General features: G+C 42.6%; 1 protein-coding gene across 1 annotated transcript in view; it reads left to right on the top strand.

Annotated features, from left to right (window-relative positions):
• Positions 1-15191, top strand: part of LOC138647913 (uncharacterized) — a 29212-nt gene extending 14021 nt beyond the window's left edge. The window contains exon 2 of the mRNA XM_069737272.1: positions 14146-15191. Within this exon, the coding sequence (XP_069593373.1) occupies positions 14147-15052 (906 nt within the window). The 5' untranslated portion in view covers position 14146 and the 3' untranslated portion in view covers positions 15053-15191. The remainder of the gene's footprint in view (positions 1-14145) is intronic.
• The last annotated feature ends 10145 nt before the right edge of the window (positions 15192-25336 follow it).

Below are 25336 nucleotides of genomic sequence, written 5' to 3'. Positions count from 1 at the left end.
CACAAGTGACCCCATTTTGGAAACTAGACCCCCCAAGGAACTTATCTAGATGCATATTGAGCACTTTAAACCCCCAGGTGCTTCACAGAAGTTTATAACGCAGAGCCATGAAAATAAAAAATTATTTTTCTTTCCTCAAAAATGATTTTTAGCCTGGAATTTCCTATTTTGCCAAGGATAATAGGAGAAATTGGACCCCAAATATTGTTGTCCAGTTTGTCCTGAGTACGCTGATACCCCATATGTGGGGGTAAACCACTGTTTGGGCACACGGCAGGGCTCGGAAGGGATGGCACGCCATTTGGCTTTTTAAATGGAAAATTAGCTCCAATCATTAGCGGACACCATGTCACGTTTGGAGAGCCCCTGTGTGCCTAAACATTGGAGATCCCCCAGAAATGACACCATTTTGGAAACTAGATCCCCAAAGGAACTAATCTAGATGTGTGGTGAGGACTTTGAACCCCCAAGTGCTTCACAGAAGTTTATAACGCAGAGCCATGAAAAAAAAAAAAAAATTATTTTCTCAAAAATGATCTTTTAGCCTGCAATTTTTTATTTTCCCAAGGGTAACAGGAGAAATTTGACCCCAAAAGTTGTTGTCCAGTTTCTCCTGAGTACGCTGGTACCCCATATGTGGGGGTAAATCACTGTTTGGGCACATGCCGGGGCTCGGAAGTGAAGTAGTGACGTTTTGAAATGCAGACTTTGATGGAATGCTCTGTGGGCGTCACGTTGCGTTTGCAGAGCCCCTGATGTGGCTTAACAGTAGAAACCCCCCACAAGTGACCCCATTTTGGAAACTAGACCCCCAAAGGAACTTATCTAGATGTGTGGTGAGCACTTTGAACCCCCAAGCGCTTCATAGAAGTTTATAATGCAGAGCCGTGAAAATAATAAATACGTTTTCTTTCCTCAAAAATAATTATTTAGCCCAGAATTTTTTAATTTTCCCAAGGGTAACAGGAGAAATTGGACCCCAAAAGTTGTTGTCCAGTTTCTCCTGAGTACGCTGATACCCCATGAGTGGGGGTAAACCACTGTTTGGGCACACGTCGGGGCTCAGAAGGGAAGTAGTGACTTTTGAAATGCAGACTTTGATGGAATGGTCTGCGGGTGTCACGTTGCGTTGGCAGAGCCCCTGGTGTGCCTAAACAGTAGAAACCCCCACAAGTGACCCCATTTTAGAAACTAGACCCCCCAAGGAACTTATCTAGATATGTGGTGAGCACTTTGAACCCCCAAGTGCTTCACAGACGTTAACAACGCAGAGCCGTGAAAATAAAAAATCATTTTTCTTTCCTCAAAAATTATGTTTTAGCAAGCATTTTTTTAGATTCACAAGGGTAACAGGAGAAATTGGACCCCAGTAATTGTTGCGCAGTTTGTCCTGAGTATGCTGGTACCCCATATGTGGGGGTAAACCACTGTTTGGGCACACGTCAGGGCTCGGAAGTGAGGGAGCACCATTTGACTTTTTGAATACGAGATTGGCTGGAATCAATGGTGGCGCCATGTTGCGTTTGGAGACCCCTGATGTGCCTAAACAGTGGTAACCCCTCAATTCTAACTCCAACACTAACCCCCCCACACCCCTAACCCTAATCCCAACTGTAGCCATAACCCTAATCACACCCCTAACCACAACCCTAATTCCAACCCTAACCCTAAGGCTATGTGCCCACGTTGCGGATTCGTGTGAGATATTTCCGCACCATTTTTGAAAAATCCGCAGGTGAAAGGCACTGCGTTTTACCTGCGGATTTTCCGCGGATTTCCACTGTTTTTTGTGCGGATTTCACCTGCGGATTCCTATTGAGGAACAGGTGTAAAACGCTGCGGAATCCGCACAAAGAATTGACATGCTGCGGAAAATACAACGCAGCGTTTCCGCGCGGTATTTTCCGCACCATGGGCACAGCGGATTTGGTTTTTCATATGTTTACATGGTACTGTAAACCTGATGGAATACTGCTGTGAATCCGCAGCCAAATCCGCACCGTGTGCACATAGCCTAATTCTAAAGGTATGTGCACACGCTGCGGAAAACGCTGCGGATCCGCAGCAGTTTCCCATGAGTTTACAGTTCAATGTAAACCTACGGGAAACAAAAATCGCTGTACACATGCTGCGGAAAAACTGCACGGAAACGCAGCGGTTTACATTCCGCAGCATGTCACTTCTTTGTGCGGATTCCGCAGCGGTTTTACAACTGCTTCAATAGAAAATCGCAGTTGTAAAACCGCAGTGAAATGCGCAGAAAAAAACGCGGTAAATCCGCCATAAATCCGCAGCGGTTTAGCACTGCGGATTTATCAAATCCGCAGCGGAAAAATCCGCAGAGGACCAGAATACGTGTCCACATACCGAAACCCTAACCCTAGCCGTAACCCTAACCCTACCCCTACCCCTAGCCCTAACCCTAGCCCTAACCCTACCCCTAACCCTAACCCTACCCCTAACCCTACCCCTATTCTAACATTAGTGGAAAAAAAAATTTTCTTTATTTTTTTATTGTCCCTACCTATGGGGGTGACAAAGGGGGGGGGGTCATTTATTATTTTTTTTATTTTGATCACTGAGATATAATCTATCTCAGTGATCAAAATGCACTTTGGAACGAATCTGCCGGCCGGCAGATTCGGCGGGCGCACTGCGCATGCGCCCGCCATTTTGGAATATGGCGGCGCCCAGGGAGAAGACGGACGGGACCCCGGCTGGATCGGTAAGTATGATGGGGTGAGGGGGGACCACGGGGGGGGGGGAATCGGAGCGCGGGAGGGGTGGAACGGAGCACGGAGGGCGTGGAACGGAGCACGGGGGGCTGGAATGGAGCACGGGGGGGTGGAACGGAGCACCGGGGGGGTGGATCGGAGTGCAGGGGGGGTGATTGGACGGAGGGGAGCCGGAGCAGTGTACCGGCCAGATCGGGGGGCTGGGGGGGCGATCGGAGGGGTGGAGTGGGGGCACATTAGTATTTCCAGCCATGGCCGATGATATTTCAGCATCGGCCATGGCTGGATTGTAATATTTCACCAGTTATAATAGGTGAAATATTACAAATCGCTCTGATTGGCAGTTTCACTTTCAACAGCCAATCAGAGCGATCGTAGCCACGAGGGGGTGAAGCCACCCCCCCTGGGCTAAACTACCACTCCCCCTGTCCCTGCAGATCGGGTGAAATGGGAGTTAACCCTTTCACCCGATCTGCAGGGACGCGATCTTTCCATGACGCCACATAGGCGTCATGGGTCGGATTGGCACCGACTTTCATGATGCCTACGTGGCGTCATGGGTCGGGAAGGGGTTAAGTCTCTATACTATGTGGCTCTGTGCTGTATACTCGGGTGCTGTGCAATATACTATGTGGCTGGGCAATATACTACGTGACTGGGCAATATACTACGTGCCTGGACAATATACTCCGTCGCTGTGCAATATACTATGTGGCTGGGCAATTTACTACGTGCCTGGACAATATACTCCGTCGCTGTGCAATATACTACGTGACTGGGCAATATACTACGTCGCTGGGCTATATACTACGTGGGCTGTGCAATATACTACGTGGCTGGACAATATACTACGTGATTGGGCAATATACTACGTGACTGGGCAATATACTACGTGGCTGGGCAATATACTACGTGGCTCTGCTATATACAGTACTACGTGACTGGGCAATATACTCCGTCGCTGTGCAATATACTATGTGGCTGGGCAATATACTATGTGTCTGGGCAATCTACTACGTGGCTGGGCAATATACTACGTGGCTTGGCAATATGCTACGTGACTGGGCAATATACTACGTGGCTGGGAAATATACTACGTGGCTGGGCAATATGCTACGTGACTGGGCAATATACTACGTGGCTGGGCAATATACTACGTGGCTGGGCAATATGCTACGTGGCTGGGCAATATACTACGTGGCTGGGCAATATACTACGTGGGCTGTGCAATATACAGTTGTATGAAAAAGTTTGGGCACCCCTATTAATCTTAAGCTTAATGTTTTATAAAAATTGTTTTTTTTGGCAACAGCTATTTCAGTTTCATATACAGTGGGGCAAAAAAGTATTTAGTCATTCAGCAATAGTGCAAGTTCCACCACTTAAAAAGATGAGAGGCGTCTGTAATTTACATCATAGGTAGACCTCAACTATGGGAGACAAACTGAGAAAAAAAAAATACAGAAAATCACATTGTCTGTTTTTTTATCATTTTTTTGCATATTATGGTGGAAAATAAGTATTTGGTCAGAAACAAACAATCAAGATTTCTGGCTCTCACAGACCTGTAACTTCTTCTTTAAGAGTCTCCTCTTTCCTCCACTCATTACCTGTAGTAATGGCACCTGTTTAAACTTGTTATCAGTATAAAAAGACACCTGTGCACACCCTCAAACAGTCTGACTCCAAACTCCACTATGGTGAAGACCAAAGAGCTGTCAAAGGACACCAGAAACAAAATTGTAGCCCTGCACCAGGCTGGGAAGACTGAATCTGCAATAGCCAACCAGCTTGGAGTGAAGAAATCAACAGTGGGAGCAATAATTAGAAAATGGAAGACATACAAGACCACTGATCTCCCTCGATCTGGGGCTCCACGCAAAATCCCACCCCGTGGGGTCAGAATGATCACAAGAACGGTGAGCAAAAATCCCAGAACCACGCAGGGGGACCTAGTGAATGAACTGTAGATGGCTGGGACCAATGTAACAAGGCCTACCATAAGTAACACACTACGCCACCATGGACTCAGATCCTGCAGTGCCAGACGTGTCCCACTGCTTAAGCCAGTACATGTCCGGGCCCGTCTGAAGTTTGCTAGAGAGCATTTGGATGATCCAGAGGAGTTTTGGGAGAATGTCCTATGGTCTGATGAAACCAAACTGGAACTGTTTGGTAGAAACACAACTTGTCGTGTTTGGAGGAAAAAGAATACTGAGTTGCATCCATCAAACACCATACCTACTGTAAAGCATGGTGGTGGAAACATCATGCTTTGGGGCTTTTTCTCTGCAAAGGGGCCAGGACGACTGATCCGGGTACATGAAAGAATGAATGGGGCCTTGTATCGTGAGATTTTGAGCGCAAACCTCCTTTCATCAGCAACGGCATTGAAGATGAAACGTGGCTGGGTCTTTCAACATGACAATGATCCAAAGCACACCGCCAGGGCAACGAAGGAGTGGCTTCGTAAGAAGCATTTCAAGGTCCTAGAGTGGCCTAGCCAGTCTCCAGATCTCAACCCTATAGAAAACCTTTGGAGGGAGTTGAAAGTTCGTGTTGCCAAGCGAAAAGCCAAAAACATCACTGCTCTAGAGGAGATCTGCATGGAGGAATGGGCCAACATACCAACAACAGTGTGTGGCAACCTTGTGAAGACTTACAGAAAACGTTTGACCTCTGTCATTGCCAACAAAGGATATATTACAAAGTATTGAGATGAAATTTTGTTTCTGACCAAATACTTATTTTCCACCATAATATGCAAATAAAATGTAAAAAAAACAGACAATGTGATTTTCTGGATTTTTTTTTCTCAGTTTGTCTCCCATAGTTGAGGTCTACCTAAGATGTAAATTACAGACGCCTCTCATCTTTTTAAGTGGTGGAACTTGCACTATTGCTGACTGGCTAAATACTTTTTTGCCCCACTGTATCTAATAACTGTTGGACACAGTAATGTTTCTGCCTTGAAATGAAGTTTATTGAACTAACAGAAAATGTGCAATCTGCATTCAAACAAAATTTGACAGGTGCATAAATTTGGGCACCCTTATCATTTTCTTGTTTTAAATACTCCTACCTACTTTTTACTGACTTACTAAAGCACTTTTTTGGGTTTTCTAACTTCATTGAGCTTTGAACTTCATAGCCAGGTGTATGCAATCATGAGAAAAGCTACTTAACCCCTTAATGACAGCCAATACGTCTTTTACCTGACCTGAGATATAAGAGAATATCCTCCCCATACAGGTGACAATCCAGCAGCTGTCATCTGTCCACTATAGCTGACAACTTGCTGTATCAGCGACGATCAGTGTTGGCATCGTACATATATGTTTAACCCCTTAAATGCTGCTGTCAATAGTGACTACATCATTATAAATGGTTAACAGAGTGTGAGGGCTTCCTTTTTATACCAAATGGTGCCATCAGATTATGATTTTGTGGTCCTGATGTTTGCGATGGCAATTCATGACCAAATAGCGGCCTTAGAGTCTGACGGGTGTTGTAACCTGTTCAGAAGTTACCGACATTTAGGTGGTAAAAATACACATTTTCATTTCTCTCATACCACTTTGCATTAATTCCTGAAAAGCATCTGAAGGGTTAATAAACTACCTGACAGCAGTTTTCAATATGTCAGGGGGTGCTGTTTTTAAAATGGTATCACGTTTGGGGGTTTCCCAATATATGAGACCCCCAGAGTCAATTCAAACATGGATAGTTCCCTAAAAAAATAAATGTTGTAAATTTCCTTCAAAAAATGAAAAATTGCTGCTACATTTTTAAACCTCCTAAAATGCAAACAAAATAAAAACATTTTACAAATGGTGCTGATATAAATCCGACATGTGGGAAATGTTATTTATTAATGGTTTGCTGTGGTATGACCATCTGGATTAAAGGGATACCGTATATACTCGAGTATAAGCCGAGATTTTCAGCCCAAATTTTTGGGCTGAAAGTGCCCCTCTCGGCTTATACTCGAGTCAACGTGGGCGGCAGGGTCGGCGGGTGAGGGGGAGAGGGCGCTGAGGCATACTTACCTGCTTCCAGCAATCCTGGCGCTCCCCCTGCCATCCCACGGTCTTCTGTGCTGCAGTTCTTCCCCTGTTCAGCGGTCACGTGGGACCGCTTATTAGAGAAATGAATAGGCGGCTCCACCTCCCATAGGGGTGGAGCCGCCTATTCATTTCTCTAATCAGCGGTGCCGGTGACCGCTGATAGAGGAAGAAGCTGCAGCACCGAAGACAGCTGTCCGGGAGAAGGAGCCGGACGCCGGGAGCAGGTAAGTATCGCATATTTACCTGTCCACGTTCCAGTCGCCGGGCGCCGCTCCATCTTCCCGGCGTCTATCCGCTCTGACTGTGCAGGTCAGGGGGCGCGATGACGCATATAGTGTGCGCGGCGCCCTCTGCCTGATCAGTCAGAGCGGAGAGACATCGGGACTGGACGCCGGGAGCTGCAAGCAAGAGAGGTGAGTATGACTTTTTTTTTTTTTTATTGCAGCAGCAGCGGCAATGGCACAGATATATGTGGAGCATCTATGAGGATATATGAACGATGCAGAGCACTATATGGGACACAGCTATGGGGAAATATGAACGGTGCAGAGCACTATATGGCACAGCTATGGGGAAATATGAACGGAGCAGAGCACTATATGGGGCACAGCTATGGGGAAATATGAACGGAGCAGAGCACTATAGGGCACAGCTATGGGGAAATATGAACGGTGCAGAGCACTATATGGCACAGCTATGGGGCAATATGAATGGTGCAGAGCACTATATGGCAGAGCTATGGGGCAATATGAACAGTGCAGAGCACTATATGGCACAGCTATGGGGAAATATGAACGGTGCAGAGCACTATATGGCACAGCTATGGGGCAATAATGAACGGTGCAGAGCACTATATGGCACAGCTATGGGGAAATATGAACGGTGCAGAGCACTATATGGCACAGCTATGGGGCAATATGAACGGTGCAGAGCACTATATGTCAGCTATGGGGCAATATGAACGGTGCAGAGCACTATATGGCACAGCTATGGGGAAATATGAACGGTGCAGAGCACTATATGGCACAGCTATGGGGCAATAATGAACGGTGCAGAGCACTATATGGCACAGCTATGGGGAAATATGAACGGTGCAGAGCACTATATGGCACAGCTATGGGGCAATAATGAACGGTGCAGAGCACTATATGACACAGCTATGGGGAAATATGAACGGTGCAGAGCACTGTATGGGGCACATCTATGAGGATATATGAAAGGTGCAGAGCACTGTATGAGGCACAGCTTTGAGGATATATGAACGGTGCAGAGCACTGTATGGGGCACAGCTATGAGGATATATGAACGGTGCAGAGCACTATATGGGGCACAGCTATGGGGAAATATGAACGGAGCAGAGCACTATATGGGGCACAGCTATGGGGCAATAATGAACGGCGCAGAGCACTATATGGGGCACAGCTATGGGGCAATAATGAACGGTGCAGAGCACTACATGGGGCACAGCTATGGGGAAATATGAACGGTGCAGAGCACTATAGGGCACAGCTATGGGGAAATATGAACGGTGCAGAGCACTATATGGCACAGCTATGGGGCAATAATGAACGGTGCAGAGCACTATATGGCACAGCTATGGGGCAAGAATGATCTATTTTTATTTTTGAAATTCACCGGTAAATGCTGCATTTCCACCCTAGGCTTATACTCAAGTCAATAAGTTTTCCCAGTTTTTTTGTGGCAAAATTAGGGGGGTCGGCTTATACTCGGGTCGGCTTATACTCGAGTATATACGGTAATCATTCAAACTTTAAAAATTGCTAATTTTTTAACATTTTTCTAAATTTTTTTATATTTTTTTTATAAATAAACACAAAACATATTGACCTAAATTTACCATTATCATAAAGTATAATGTGTCACGAAAAAACAATCTCAAAATCACTGGGATTTGTTGAAGTGTTGAAGAGTTATTACCACATAAAGTGACACTGGCCAGATTTCAAAAATTTGGCTCCGTCACTAAGGGGTTAAAGTGGCCACTTGCAAGTTGTTCTCCTGTTTGAATCTCCTCTGAAGAGTGGCATCATGGGCTCCTCAAAATAACTGTCTAATGATCTGAAAACAAAGATTATTCAACATAGTTGTTCAGGGGAAGGATACAAAAAGCTGTCTCAGAGATTTAACCTGTCAATTTCCACTGTGAGGAACATAGTAAGGAAATGGAAGAACACAAGTACAGTTCAAGTTAAGGCCAGAAGTGGCAGGCCAAGAAAAACATCAGAAAGGCAGAGAAGAAGAATGGTGAGATCAGTCAAGGACAATCCTCAGACCACCTCCAGAGAGCTGCAGCATCAACTTGCTGCAGATGGTGTCACTGTGCATCGGTCAACTATACAACGCATTTTGCACAAGGAGAAGCTGTATGGGAGAGTGATGCGAAAGAAGCCGTTTCTGCAAGCACGCCACAAACAGAGTCCGCTGAGGTATGCAAAAGCACATTTGGAGAAGCCAATTTCTTTTTGGAAGAAGGTCCTGTGGACTGATGAAACCAAGATTAAGTTGTTTGGTCATACAAAAAGGCATTATGCATGGCGGCCAAAAAACACAGCATTCCAAGAAAAACACTTGCTATCCACAGTAAAATTTGGTGGAGGTTCCATCATGCTTTGGGGCTGTTTGGCCAATGCCGGCACCGGGAATCTTGTTAAAGTTGAGGGACGCATGGATTCCTCTCAGTATCAGCATATTCATGACAATAATGTCCATGAATCAGTGACAAAGTTGAAGTTACACAGTGGATGGATCTTTCAGCAAGACAATGATCCAAAACACCGCTCCAAGTCTACTCAGGCATTCATGCAGAGGAACAATTACACTGTTCTGGAATGGCCATCCCAGTCCCCAGACCTGAATATCATTGAACATCTGTGGGATCATTTGAAGAGGGCTGTCCTGTTCGGCGACCATCAAACTTAACTGAACTGGAATTGTTTTGTAAACAGGAATGGTCAAAAATACCTTCATCCAGGATCCAGGAACTCATTAAAAGCTACAGGAAGCGACTAGAAGCTGTTATTTTTGCAAAAGGAGGATCTACTAAATATTAATGTCACTTTTCTGGTGGGGTGCCCATACTTACAGTGGGGCAAAAAAGTATTTAGTCAGTCAGCAATAGTGCAAGTTCCACCACTTAAAAAGATGAGAGGCGTCTGTAATTTACATCATAGGTAGACCTCAACTATGGGAGACAAACTGAGAAAAAAAAATCCAGAAAATCACATTGTCTGTTTTTTTAACATTTTATTTGCATATTATGGTGGAAAATAAGTATTTGGTCAGAAACAAAATTTCATCTCAATACTTTGTAATATATCCTTTGTTGGCAATGACAGAGGTCAAACGTTTTCTGTAAGTCTTCACAAGGTTGCCACACACTGTTGTTGGTATGTTGGCCCATTCCTCCATGCAGATCTCTTCTAGAGCAGTGATGTTTTTGGCTTTTCGCTTGGCAACACGGACTTTCAACTCCCTCCAAAGGTTTTCTATAGGGTTGAGATCTGGAGACTGGCTAGGTCACTCCAGGACCTTGAAATGCTTCTTACGAAGCCACTCCTTCGTTGCCCTGGCGGTGTGCTTTGGATCATTGTCATGTTGAAAGACCCAGCCACGTTTCATCTTCAATGCCCTTGCTGATGGAAGGAGGTTTGCACTCAAAATCTCATGATACATGGCCCCATTCATTCTTTCATGTACCCGGATCAGTCGTCCTGGCCCCTTTGCAGAGAAACAGCCCCAAAGCATGATGTTTCCACCACCATGCTTTACAGTAGGTATGGTGTTTGATGGATGCAACTCAGTATTCTTTTTCCTCCAAACACGACAAGTTGTGTTTCTACCAAACAGTTCCAGTTTGGTTTCATCAGACCATAGGACATTCTCCCAAAACGCCTCTGGATCATCCAAATGCTCTCTAGCAAACTTCAGATGGGCCTGGACATATACTGGCTTAAGCAGTGGGACACGTCTGGCACTGCAGGATCTGAGTCCATGGTGGCGTAGTGTGTTACTTATGGTAGGCCTTGTTACATTGGTCCCAGCTCTCTGCAGTTCATTCACTAGGTCCCCCCGCGTGGTTCTGGGATTTTTGCTCACCGTTCTTGTGATCATTCTGACCCCACGGGGTGGGATTTTGCGTGGAGCCCCAGATCGAGGGAGATTATCAGTGGTCTTGTATGTCTTCTATTTTCTAATTATTGCTCCCACTGTTGATTTCTTCACTCCAAGCTGGTTGGCTATTGCAGATTCAGTCTTCCCGGCCTGGTGCAGGGCTACAATTTTGTTTCTGGTGTCCTTTGACAGCTCTTTTGTCTTCACCATAGTGGAGTTTGGAGTCAGACTGTTTGAGGGTGTGCACAGGTGTCTTTTTATACTGATAACAATTTTAAACAGGTGCCATTACTACAGGTAATGAGTGGAGGAAAGAGGAGACTCTTAAAGAAGAAGTGACAGGTCTGTGAGAGCCAGAAATCTTGATTGTTTGTTTCTGACCAAATACTTATTTTCCACCATAATATGCAAATAAAATGTTAAAAAAACAGACAATGTGATTTTCTGGATTTCTTTTTCTCAGTTTGTGTCCCATAGTTGAGGTCTACCTATGATGTAAATTACAGACGCCTCTCATCTTTTTAAGTGGTGGAACTTGCACTATTGCTCACTGACGAAATACTTTTTTGCCCCACTGTATGCACCTGTCAAATTTTGTTTGAATGCAGATTGCACATTTTTGTTAGTACAATAAACCTCATTTCAAGGCAGAAACATTACTGTGTCCAACAGTTATTAGATATATGAAACTGAAATAGCTGTTGCAAAAAAAACTATTTTTATAAAACATTAAGCTTAAGATTAATAGGGGTGCCCAAACTTTTTCATATAACTGTACTACGTGGCTCTGCTATATACTACGTGACTGGGCAATATACTGCGTCGCTGGGAAATATACTATGTGGACATGCATATTCTAGAATTCCCGATGTGTTAGAATCGGGCCACCATCTAGTGATACCAATAAAAACGTCAACTTGTCCCGCAAAAAATAAGACCTCACATGACTCTGTGGACCAAAATATGGAAAAATTACAGCTCTCAATGTGGTAACGCAAAAAATATTTTTTGCAATAAAAAGCATCTTTTAGTGTGTGACAGCTGCCAATCATAAAAACCTGCTATAAAAAGTAAATCAAACCCCCCATTATCACCGCATTAGTTAGGGAAAAATATTTTTTTTTTATTTATTTCCATTTTCCCATTAGGTTAGGGTTGGGGCTAAAGATAGGGTTAGGGTTGGGGCTAAAGTTATTGCTGGGGCTAAAGTTAGGGTTGGGGCTAAAGTTAGGGTTAGGGTTGTGGCTAAAGCTTGGGTTAGGGTTTGGATTACGTTTACGGTTGGGTTAGGGGTGTGTCAGGGTTAGGGGTATGGTTAGGGTTGGGATTAGGGTTAGGGGTGTGTTGGGGTTAGATCTGTGGTTTATTTCTCCAAGATGTTTCGAACAGCTTCCCTGCCAAGATCCTTCAAAAATTGTGTGCAAGTACCTAGAAGAATTGATGCTGTTTTGAAGGCAAATGGTGGTAACACCAATTATTGATTTGATTTTTATTTATTTTTTTGTTCATCCACTTTTTATTTTGTTAATTGATAAAATAAACTATCAATACTTCTACCATTGAAATCATTCTTACTTTAAAGGATTTTGTCCACACCCCTAGAGTTTTGCATGGTACTGTATATGATGAGAAAACACCATATGGACCGCAGTGCTGTAGAGGGGGTGTCCCTTTCTAGTTACTAAGTGAATGTTGAAATGATGACCATGGTGCAGGAGGTGTCCCTTGCTAGTTTCTAAATGAATATTGATATGATCACCATGTTACCCACAGAAGTGAGACAGCCATTGCCCTAGATGCAGGCAGCCTAATCACAGGAAAAGTGGTCAAGGCATGGTTTTCATAACTGTACAGCAGTGTTCTCAAACCCCAGTCATCATGTCATGTTTCAGGATATCTTTAGTATTACACAGGTGATGGAATTAATATTAAGGACTCAGAAACTGCCACAGGTTCTCTCTCTTTGGGAATGTAGGTCATAGAAACGTGTATAAAATTGTACCTTGATATCTGCAATGCAATGTCTTATTTCAGAGTGATCCACATTTTTCTTAATTTGTAAATGAGCTATTAAGATCAGAATCTGCCTCAAGAGCCTACTATAAGAACGGGGTGACACAAGCGTAGATTATCTCATGCAAGAGATTCTGATAGATTGTGTAACTGACACTTGTTTCAAGCTCTGATCAGAGTCTGAGCCCAGTGTCACCGTAGTTTGATCCAATACTCTCGGATGAGAGAATCGTAGCACCGGTGAGCAGAAGATAGAGAATAAGATTTCTACATCTTCTCCATTCTGTGAGTCCACAAGCTGATGTTTTCCATGCACTCATAGACGTCAGTGGGTAAGAGCAATTTGATTCCTGCAGTAACTCACAGCATGCTGCAATTTTTTTTTTTCATGCCATAACGGTGATCCCATACCGTAACGGTGATACAACATCAGATCGCACTGATCCAATGTATATGCTCGTGTGAGCGAGCCCTAAAGGAAAGGGGTGTTATCAGTGTGAGACATGTAAAGACTGACCGTCTGGTCTCCCGATCTACATGTCTCGCACTTACTCTATTTGCAATAAGTTTTGGAGGCAGATTCTCAGGGAGAGCAGTGTCACGCTCATAGATGTTAACGGCTAATTTACATATTAAGAAAACATGGATATCTCTGGAATAAGACATTGGATCACAGATATCAAGTTACAATTTTATTCAGTTTTCTATGACCGTTATGACAATGCAGGCAACTTAGAAGGGTTAATCGTACTGATAGATTCTCTTTAAGTAGCAGAAAAGCACCATGAAACCCATGACAGATTATGGGCTTATAGTAGAGAGTAGCAGTTTTCAGAATTTTGGAATATATGTGGGTTCCCAGGCTTATTGAAAGATGCAGAGGTTACTTGACAACAGTGACGCTGTTTTCTAAGAGTGGTAGATCCCAGTTTTGTACCCAACAATTGCATGTAATGTGCTTTGGAAATAGGCACATAGATCTTATGGTGGTCTTGCCCAGAAATCAAGTTCTGGTCACAAATACTCACCCTGCAAAATAAAATCTGGCTCTGTTTTTTTCTCTTAATGTCCCAACTATACCGAGAGAAGAGGAAGAAAACGGATATATTAATATATTACTTTTACAAGGTCTAAACTGCTGTCTCCATTGTTCTATCATTGTGAATTGAGGTACTAAAATGTATGTTTTTTCCTTACAGTATGCCGTCGTGCATTGTGAATGGATGTAACAGCTCCTGGAAGATTAAAGATCCTGATTTAGTTCTGCATTCCTTTCCAAGAGACATAAATATAATTAAAAGATGGCTGCTAGAGGCACAGCAAGACTTCGGAGATTTAGATGCCATGTGCCAAAAAATTTTCAGTAGTGCAAAAGGAGCCTTTCGTATCTGCTCCAAACACTTTAGTTTTGACTGTTACGAAGTCAGAGGAACAACTCGATGTTTGAAAAAAAATGCCCTCCCAACCATATTTCCATCAAAGTCATGTGTCAATAAAACCACAAAATCCAAAAGTGTCAAAAAAGATGAGAGACCAATGAGCAGCTTTGCTGGAATTGATCGCTTTGATCATTTATACGCTCGATCACCATCTCTTTCGAGTCCTAATACAAAATCCGTGTCCATTGCTTCTTCTTCCGATTTGGTTGATGTTGATTCTGAGCAAAGTTTATTAGAAGAAGATGTGGTGACGGTTATAGAGTTACCATTACACAAGTCTTCTAGAGAACCTCGTAGCAGAGGGATCACAAGAAAGGCTACCCGCATGTGTCATACTAGATCCATTGGTACGATGACTGAATTTTTCCCAGGCCAAGTTCATAAGTCCACACAAACAGATCCATTAATTGGCACAAAAAACAAGAAAGTAATGGCCAATATCTCCAAATCAAATAAATCACTGGGTATACAATGTCATGTAGTCGAAGAAGCAATTCGTGGTACCCTCATAAGCAGTAGAACTTCTGAAAATAACCTTAACCAAGAGTCACCTCATGTTTGTGCATCAAATACCCCCCAGGTATGGATTGCACCCATACCCCCAAAATCCAGGAGGGTTATCTGCAGGCAATTAGAACGACAACATCCAATATTTTATATGATATAGAAGGCATCTTGGAGTGACTAGTTTGAGGACCAAGTCATCTGATCAGTACAGAAAAGGCTACAGAGGACTATTGTCTATAGAATCGTATAAGAAATGTCAGTATAATAAAATGAGCTATACATGTAGTGTTACATCCAATGTAAGTTTGGCAAGCATAAATGGCCAATAATTGTCAGTATCCAGACCTGTGCTGCGTTCTCATGGTCCAACATTGGAGCAGTCTACCTTGAATGCATGCCAGTTAGTTTGCAGTTGCATCCTTTTTTATTAAGCATTTTGGTCTTTAATATTTATATTCCTGTTGGACTTCATTTTGGATAATATTTGCTTGTGTTATTACTTTTGTTGTAGGTTCACCTTGGAGTGAAATATTGGCTTTTAAAGAAGGTCCCTAATAAACTCTAATTTTGCAGTTTATCAGTATTCTAATCATCTTCCCACCACACTGGATACCTATGCAGGTGCAAGTCTCTACATTCAGTCTAAGGATGGCATCCAAAGGACAGAAGAAAATATTAAGAGTTTTCCCCATATTTTGCTAGTAAATGCCACCACTTCATAATTGACGAGGGTCTTACCTCTGGAGCCCCCACTGATCCTGAAAATAAAGGGAATGCAGAGCTGCTTTAGCACTACAAACCTTTCTGAGTTCAAACTGAACAAGAGTGTTCCCAGCCATTTAGCTGCATAAGAAGCTGTAGCTGGCCCCGTACCCACCAAAGGAGCCACACCATAGGTCTATGCACATCTAGTAGTCGGAGAACCACCGCAGGGACAAAACAGTCACTCAGTTGCAGAACCAATCCAGCACTGTAGACCCTCTTTCTTAGGAAAAGTAATCAGATCACCATTTATCATAAAGTGGCGGCTGTCCTATTAAGATAGGATGGAAAATCCTTTTAAGAGTATGGTCACTTGGAACAACAGCAGCATATTACAGTTGTAACAAACAGAATGACATCAAATCTCAATCGCACTGTGGAGAAGATCTGAAGCGGCTTTGGTGTATTGTATAATAACAAAGATTATTACATAGTAACATAGTAACATAGTTAGTAAGGCCGAAAAAAGACATTTGTCCATCCAGTTCAGCCTATATTCCATCATAATAAATACCCAGATCTACGTCCTTCTACAGAACCTAATAATTGTATGATACAATATTGTTCTGCTCCAGGAAGACATCCAGGCCTCTCTTGAACCCCTCGACTGAGTTCGCCATCACCACCTCCTCAGGCAAGCAATTCCAGATTCTCACTGCCCTAACAGTAAAGAATCCTCTTCTATGTTGGTGGAAAAACCTTCTCTCCTCCAGACGCAAAGAATGCCCCCTTGTGCCCGTCACCTTCCTTGGTATAAACAGATCCTCAGCGAGATATTTGTATTGTCCCCTTATATACTTATACATGGTTATTAGATCGCCCCTCAGTCGTCTTTTTTCTAGACTAAATAATCCTAATTTCGCTAATCTATCTGGGTATTGTAGTTCTCCCATCCCCTTTATTAATTTTGTTGCCCTCCTTTGTACTCTCTCTAGTTCCATTATATCCTTCCTGAGCACTGGTGCCCAAAACTGGACACAGTACTCCATGTGCGGTCTAACTAGGGATTTGTACAGAGGCAGTATAATGCTCTCATCATGTGTATCCAGACCTCTTTTAATGCACCCCATGATCCTGTTTGCCTTGGCAGCTGCTGCCTGGCACTGGCTGCTCCAGGTAAGTTTATCATTAACTAGGATCCCCAAGTCCTTCTCCCTGTCAGATTTACCCAGTGGTTTCCCGTTCAGTGTGTAATGGTGATATTTATTCCCTCTTCCCATGTGTATAACCTTACATTTATCATTGTTAAACCTCATCTGCCACCTTTCAGCCCAAGTTTCCAACTTATCCAGATCCATCTGTAGCAGAATACTATCTTCTCTTGTATTAACTGCTTTACATAGTTTTGTATCATCTGCAAATATCGATATTTTACTGTGTAAACCTTCTACCAGATCATTAATGAATATGTTGAAGAGAACAGGTCCCAATACTGACCCCTGCGGTACCCCACTGGTCACAGCGACCCAGTTAGAGACTATACCATTTATAACCACCCTCTGCTTTCTATCACTAAGCCAGTTACTAACCCATTTACACACATTTTCCCCCAGACCAAGCATTCTCATTTTGTGTACCAACCTCTTGTGCGGCACGGTATCAAACGCTTTGGAAAAATCGAGATATACCACGTCCAATGACTCACCGTGGTCCAGTCTATAGCTTACCTCTTCATAAAAACTGATTAGATTGGTTTGACAGGAGCGATTTCTCATAAACCCATGCTGATATGGAGTTAAACAGTTATTCTCATTGAGATAATCCAGAATAACATCCCTCAGAAACCCTTCAAATATTTTACCAACAATAGAGGTTAGACTTACTGGCCTATAATTTCCAGGTTCAGTTTTAGAGCCCTTTTTGAATATTGGCACCACATTTGCTATGCGCCAGTCCTGCGGAACAGACCCTGTCGCTATAGAGTCACTAAAAATAAGAAATAATGGTTTATCTATTACATTACTTAGTTCTCTTAGTACTCGTGGGTGTATGCCATCCGGACCCGGAGATTTATCTATTTTAATCTTATTTAGCCGGTTTCGCACCTCTTCTTGGGTTAGATTGGTGACCCTTAATATAGGGTTTTCATTGTTTCTTGGGATTTCACCTAGCATTTCATTTTCCACCGTGAATACCGTGGAGAAGAAGGTGTTTAATATGTTAGCTTTTTCCTCGTCATCTACAACCATTCTTTCCTCACTATTTTTTAAGGGGCCTACATTTTCAGTTTTTATTCTTTTACTATTGATATAGTTGAAGAACAGTTTGGGATTAGTTTTACTCTCCTTAGCAATGTGCTTCTCTGTTTCCTTTTTGGCAGCTTTAATTAGTTTTTTAGATAAAGTATTTTTCTCCCTATAGTTTTTTAGAGCTTCAATGGTGCCATCCTGCTTTAGTAGTGCAAATGCTTTCTTTTTACTGTTAATTGCCTGTCTTACTTCTTTGTTTAGCCACATTGGGTTTTTCCTATTTCTAGTCCTTTTATTCCCACAAGGTATAAACCGCTTACACTGCCTATTTAGGATGTTCTTAAACATTTCCCATTTATTATCTGTATTCTCATTTCTGAGGATATTGTCCCAGTCTACCAGATTAAGGGCATCTCTAAGCTGTTCAAACTTTGCCTTCCTAAAGTTCAATGTTTTTGTGACTCCCTGACAAGTCCCCCTAGTGAAAGACAGGTGAAACTGCACAATATTGTGCAGTTATTATTAAGATTATTATTATTGTAGGTTTGGAGCAGTCGAGAATCAGTTATGTGCTGTCTGTTTTTCACAGACCCAGTGATTTTCATTGGAAGAGACAACTTTGCATGCGCTACTTTGCGACATGCATTCGATTATTCTACGTACAGACAGATGGTCCTAGCGAAACTTGCACATGTAGATTAGCACATTGACCTCATTGGGTTAGAGTTCATTCCATACTCGAACATCACTTGTGAACATTGTGTGTGTGAATAGGCCCCTCGTCTGATTGTGCCATAAAGTGTTACACTCTAAGTAGCAGAGAGATCTATGGTGAAAGTGGACTAGTGTTTCTCAAAGAGTATGTTCACATTGAATTTTTTGAGGCGTTCAAAAACCTTACGTATTTTCAAGCACAAACCGCTACAGGAAACTTTCCTGATTTGGGGAGGTTTTGGAGGAGTGTTTATTTTCCTAAAGTTTTTTCGGAATACATTTTTTTGTTTTTTTCCCTCATGGAGTGTTCTTTGCAGCCTTTTGATTGCACAGTGCCTAGTTTTGCACTTTTGATATGCACTTTTTTCCACCAGGATTTTTCTTCCAGTCCTCTTCAGGGAAGGAGAAAGCTTGAAAAACTCGCATGAACACCGCAAAGAGCATTTCCATGGCAATATATTGGAAGAGATTTCCCACCAAAATTTGAAGCCATTTCTGAGAAGGATTTTGGAGAGGAACTGCTGCAAAAAACTTCATAGACCAACACAGCAAGTCTTACACAGCCATGTCTGATTAAGGCCACATTCACACATCTGTATTTCATGGTCAGTGATGAATGAACCCGCGGCAGGTCTCCCAATCTGAACTCAACAACCTTATTGACATGTATGAGGCTGTCATGTTCCAGTCAGGTGACCCTTAGTCCGTACATCTCAGCCCATGACATAGATGTGTGAATCCAGCTTAAGAGGAAGGTGTCACAAAATAAGAAAGAACCTGAACAGATGGGGGGTTGAGAAGAGAGGCAATATGTTTACAGGGAATACACTCCACCTCCTTTTCCCAAATCCCTCTGAGCTTCTAACATTTAGCTCCAAAAACAGGGGTGTCACAGAAGCATGTCTTAAAAATAAAACCATACAGAAATTAGTCTACAGTATCTTAACTCAAAAACTTTTCTAGAAATAGTTTCCATTATCAAACGTGCATATACGTATTGGGCTATGAGAGCCGATACAGGCACTAAGATCGCATTTGTGAAGTCTTATAAAGATGTGTGCCAATGGATTCTTGGCTGATGGAGTCATGCTACCAATAAATGTCAGCATGCTATATGTCCTATCTCTTAGGCTATGTGCACTCATTGCAGATTGTATGCGTTTTTGCCTCGTTTTTTCGCCGCGAAAATGCATACACAACAGCCCATTGCAATGCTGTGCTAATGCTGTGTAGTTTTGCACGGCAGAATCGCATCGTGGAAAAATACGCAGCATGCTCATTCTTTGAGCGGAATCGCGGCTAAAATTAGGGTTGGGGCTAAAGTTAAGGTTGGGGCTAAAGTTAGGGTTTGGGCTAAAGTTAGGGTTAGAGTTGGGGTTAGGGTTCGGATTACATTTATGGTTTGGTTAGGGGTGTGATTAGGGTTAGGGGTGTGTTCGGGTTAGGGGAGTGATTAGGTTATGGTTAGGGGTGTGTTGGGGTTAGGGGTGTGTTGGGGTTAGGTTGGGTGGGTTGGGTGTGCTGGGGTTAGGGTTGGAGTTAGAATTGAGGGGTTTTCACTTTTTAGGCACATCAGGGGCTCTGCAAATGCAACTTGACGCCTGCAGACTATTCCATCAAAGTCTGAATTTCAAAACGTCACTACTTGCCAGTCATTACACTGGTTACCCATCCATTCAAGAATCCAGTACAAAACTACTACCCTCATCCACAAAGCACTCCATTGCTCAGCACTACCCTACATCTCCTCTCTGGTCTCAGTCTACCACCCTACCCGTGCCCTCCGCTCCGCTAATGACCTCAGGTTAGCATCCTCAATAATCAGAACCTCCCACTCCCGTCTCCAAGACATTACACGTGCTGCGCCGATTCTTTGGAATGCACTACCTAGGTTAATATGATTAATCCCCAATCCCCACAGTTTTAAGCGTGCCCTAAAAACTCATTTGTTCAGATTGGCCTACCGCCTCAACGCATTAACCTAACTAACCCTGTGTGGCCCATTAAAAAAAAAAAAAACATAATTGGGTTCCTCGCATCATGTTCTCACACACTTTATGCAGTTAATAGCCCTCTGTGTCTATACTGCAACATCCTTAGGCAGTTAACTGGTTCATGCAGCTTTACATGAACACCCGAGCCTTACACTATGGCTGGTCCGACTAACTAAATCAATTGTTACCATCCACCTCTCGTGTCTCCCCTTTTCCTCATAGTTTGTAAGCTTGCGAGCAGCAGGGCCCTCATTCCTCTTGGTATCTATTTTGATCTGTGATTTCTGTTATGCTGTAATGTCTATTTTCTGTACAAGTCCCCTCTATAATTTGTAAAGCGCTGCGGAATATGTTGGCACTATATAAATAAAATTATTATCACTTCCCTCCCGAGCCCCGACGTGCGCCTAAACAGTGGTTTACCCCCACATATGGAGTATCCACGTACTCAGGACAAATTGGACAGCAACTTTTGCTGTCCAATTTCTCCTGTTACCCTTTGGAAAATAAAAATTTGGGGGCTAAAAAATCTTTTGTGGGAAAAAAATGATTATTTTCACGGCTCTGCGTTATAAGCTTTAGTGAAACACTTGGGGTTCAAAGTTCTCACAACACAAGTTCCTTTGGGGGTCTAGTTTCCAATATGGGGTCACTTGTGGGGGGTTTCTACTGTTTAGGTACATCAGGGGCTCTGCAAACGTGGTGCCCGCAGACCATTCCATCAAAGTTGCATTCCAAAACTCCACTTCTTCCATCCCGAGCCCCGACGTGTGCCCAAACAGTGGTTTTCTCCCACATATGGGGTATTTGCGTACTCAGGACAAATTGGACAACAACTTTTGGGGTCCAATTTCTCCTGTTACCCTTGGGAAAATACAAAACTGGGGGCTAAAAAATTATTTTTGTGAAAAAAAAATATTTTTTATTTTCACTGCTCCGCATTATAAACATAAGGATGAATGACCTCGGGGAGATCAAAACATCCAACACCGCAGAGACACCATCACGTGTTTCTCAACGCAGTGATCAAGAACACTGCTCCCATGCCTTATGGGAAATATGCAAATGCATGTAGAAAAGCCGCGTTGAGAAACACGTGATGGTGTCTCCGCGGTGTTGGATATTTTGATCTCCCCGAGGTCATTCATCCTTATGTTTATAGTCCTTTTACTAGGCACTGCTCCTAATAGCCAGTTTCCTACTCCACACTGATGAGGGGCAAATACCCCGAAACAGCTGTCTGTGGATGGATACCATGTTTTGGCATCGGTGGTTTTCCTTTTTGGATGCTGCCCTTCCCGTGGTTGTTCCTCCCCGGTGAAAGACCTGGCTATTTATTGCTTGCGTTGAGAAACACTTTTCTACATGCTCTGCATTATAAACTTTAGTGAAACACTTGGGGGTTCAAAGTTCCCACTACACATCTAGATAAGCTCCATTGGGGGTCTAGTTTCTAATATGGGGTCACTTGTGGGAGCTTTCTACTGTTTAGGTACATCGGGCTCTGCAAACACAACGTGACACCCGCAGACCATTCCATCAAAGTCATCATTCTGAAACGGTGCTCCTTCCCTTCCGAGCTCTGCCATGCACCCAAACTGTGGTTCCCCCACACATGGGGTATCAGCGTACTCAGGACAAATTGCACAACAACTTTTGGGGTCCAATTTCTCCGGATATCCTTGGGAAAATAAAAAATTGGTAGTGAAAAGATCATTTTTGTGGGAAAAAAGTTTTAATTTTCACGGCTCTATATTATAAACTTTAGTGAAACAATTGGGGGTTCAAAGTGCACACCACACATCTAGATAAGTTCCTTAGGGGGTCTTTACCCCAACATATGGGTTATCAGCGTACTCAGGACAAATTGTGCAACAACTTTTGTGGTCCAATTTCTCCTATTACCTTTGGTAAAATAAAACAAATTGGATCTGAAGTATTTTTTTTGTGAAAAAAAGTTAAATGTTCTTTTTTTTTAAACATTCCAAAAATTCCTGTGAAGCACCTGAAGGGTTAATAAACTTCTTAAAAGTGGTTTTGAGCACCTTGAGGAGAATGGGTATTTTCTATCATATAGACCCCTCAAAGTGACTTCAAATGTGGGCCCTAAAAAAAATGGTGTTGTAAAAATGAGAAATTGCTGGTCAACTTTTAACCCTTATAACTCCCTAACAAAAAAAAAAAGGTTGGTTCCAAAATTGTGCCGATGTAAAGTAGACATGTGGGAAATGTTACTTATTAGGTATTTTGTGTGACATATATCTGTGATTTAAGGGCATGAAAATTCAAAGTTGGAAACTTGTGAAATTTCCGCCAAATTTCCGTTTTTTTCACAAATAAATGCAAATAATATCAAGGATATTTTGCCACTAACATGAAGTACAATATGTCACGAGAAAACAGTGTCAGAATTATCAGGATCCATTGAAGCGTTCCAGAGTTATAACCTCATAAAGGGACAGTGGTCAGAATTGTAAAAATTGGCCCGGTCATTAACGTGCAAACCACCCTTGGGGGTTAAGAGGTGAATATGCTTGGATACTGCACTCTGCGAACAGCCAGCTTCTTTAGCAATGCAAATTAAAAATGTATAAAGCGGTCTGGAAGGTAACGCTGATGACAGAGGCCACCGTGGCACAGGTTGGAGGGTTTTAAAAACTTTAATCACAACGCGTTTCAACAGCCAATCGCTGTCTTTTTCAGGTGATAATGAATAAAAAGGGGAAAAGGAAGTATTTAAAGGGACGATAAAAATTGAGAAAGAGAGGTACAAAGGAGGAAAAGGAGAAGTACAATGAATGAAAACCAGTAAGATAATGTACATAAGAAATATAATGCAATAACCTTATAAATGTATAATGAAATAAAAAAGGAATAATTATGCTCTAAAATATTAAAAACCAAAGTAGATATAAAATGTGTAATATAAAAAATGACATAATGAACGACCCTAAATAGATAAAGGTATAGCATAATACATAATTAGAAGAACAGACAAAAAAATAAAAATTTACGTAAGATAAGATAAATGTCACATTATTTAGCCACATTTTCTATCGTAAGATTAAAGGTACCGATACACTAAACGATTTACCAACGATCACGACCAGCGATACGACCTGGCCATGATCGTTGGTAAGTTCTTTGTGTGGTCGCTGGAGAGCTGTCACACAGACAGCTCTCCAGCGACCAACGATGCCGAAGTCCCCGGGTAACCAGGGTAAACATCGGGTTACTAAGCGCAGGCCCGCGCTTAGTAACCCAATATTTACCCTGGTTACCATTGTAAAAGTTAAAAAAAAACAAAACAGTACATACTCACATTCCTGTCACGTCCACCAGCGTCAGCTTCCCTGCACTGTGTCAGTGCCGGCCGTAAAGCAGAGCGGTGACGTCACTGCTGTGCTCTGCTTTACGGCCGGCCGGCGCTGACAGTCAGTGCGGGAAGCTGACGCCGGGGGACGTGACAGGAATGTGAGTATGTACTGTTTTTTTTTTTTTAACTTTTACAATGGTAACCAGGGTAAATATCGGGTTACTAAGCGCGGCCCTGCGCTTAGTAACCCAATGTTTACCCTGGTTACCTGCGAACACATCGCTGGATCGGTGTCACACACACCGATTCAGCGATGTCAGCGGGTGATCAGCGACCAAAAAAAAAGGTCCTGATCATTCCCAGCGACCAACGATCTCCCAGCAGGGGCCTGATCGTTGGTCGCTGTCACGCATAACGATTTAGTTAACGATATCGTTGCTACGTCACAAAACGCAACGATATCGTTAACGAAATCGTTATGTGTGAAAGTACCTTAAGTCCCTCAGAGAGAGATTGCTCAAATTAAAAATCCAAAAGCTCTCCCTATTGATTAACCTTCTATACCGGTCGGGAACATTATCAGGTATGTAATCGATGATAATAAGATTCAAATATCTGGGATCTTTCTGATGTACTAGTGAAAAATGCTTGGATAGACTATGCAGAAGGAGCCCCTTGCAGATATTCTGCCTATGTTTATTCAGACGGCGTGCATGGTCTGGATGGTGCGTCCCACATACTGGAGCCCGCACGTGCATTGGATCAGGTAAATGACATACGAGGACTGGCAATTGACATGATAGCTGATATTAAAATTAGTGGCAGGAATGGTCGATTTAAATTGTTTAGCACCATGCACAATAGAAGTGCAGCAGAGGCATTTTGGCGCCTTACTTGTGAAGCAGCCGGGATTAAGCGTATTAGTAATTAATGGAGAATGAATATTGAGCGTCGTGTTGCTGGGGGCAATCATATTCCGAAGGGTGCAATTCCTTCTATAAACAAATTTAGGTTTAGTGGGAAGATATTTTGAAAGGATTGCGTCCCTCCTTAAAATAAACCAATATTTCTTGAGTAATCCCTGGATGGATGCATGGGAATAATTATAAGTGGAAATAAACCTCCACTTACTGATTTCTGAGGTTTCTTTCCTCCTATCGGTCTTGGTTTTAATCTTACTGAGACAATCTTTTTGAGACAAGGGTTGAACTTTATTAAAAGTATCATGGATTAGTTTTTTAGGGTAGCCTTTCTCTAAAAAACAATTTTTTAAAATCTTGCATTCATTCTGAAAGTAATTCTCATTGGTGCAGTTTTTTCGGATACGCCAATACTGGCCATAGGGGATATTAGTGATCCACCTCAGAAGGTGACCACTATTAAAAGGTAAATAACTGTTAACGTCCACTTTTTAAAAAAAAAAAAGTGGAAGTGTAGAATTTTCCCATTGGGTCAACATGTATCATCAA

Source organism: Ranitomeya imitator, chromosome 8 (assembly GCF_032444005.1).
Source record: "Ranitomeya imitator isolate aRanImi1 chromosome 8, aRanImi1.pri, whole genome shotgun sequence".
Classification (NCBI taxonomy): Eukaryota; Metazoa; Chordata; class Amphibia; order Anura; family Dendrobatidae; genus Ranitomeya; species Ranitomeya imitator.
Note: the sequence above shows the minus strand (reverse complement) of the source record. Positions and strands in the feature narration are given on the sequence as shown.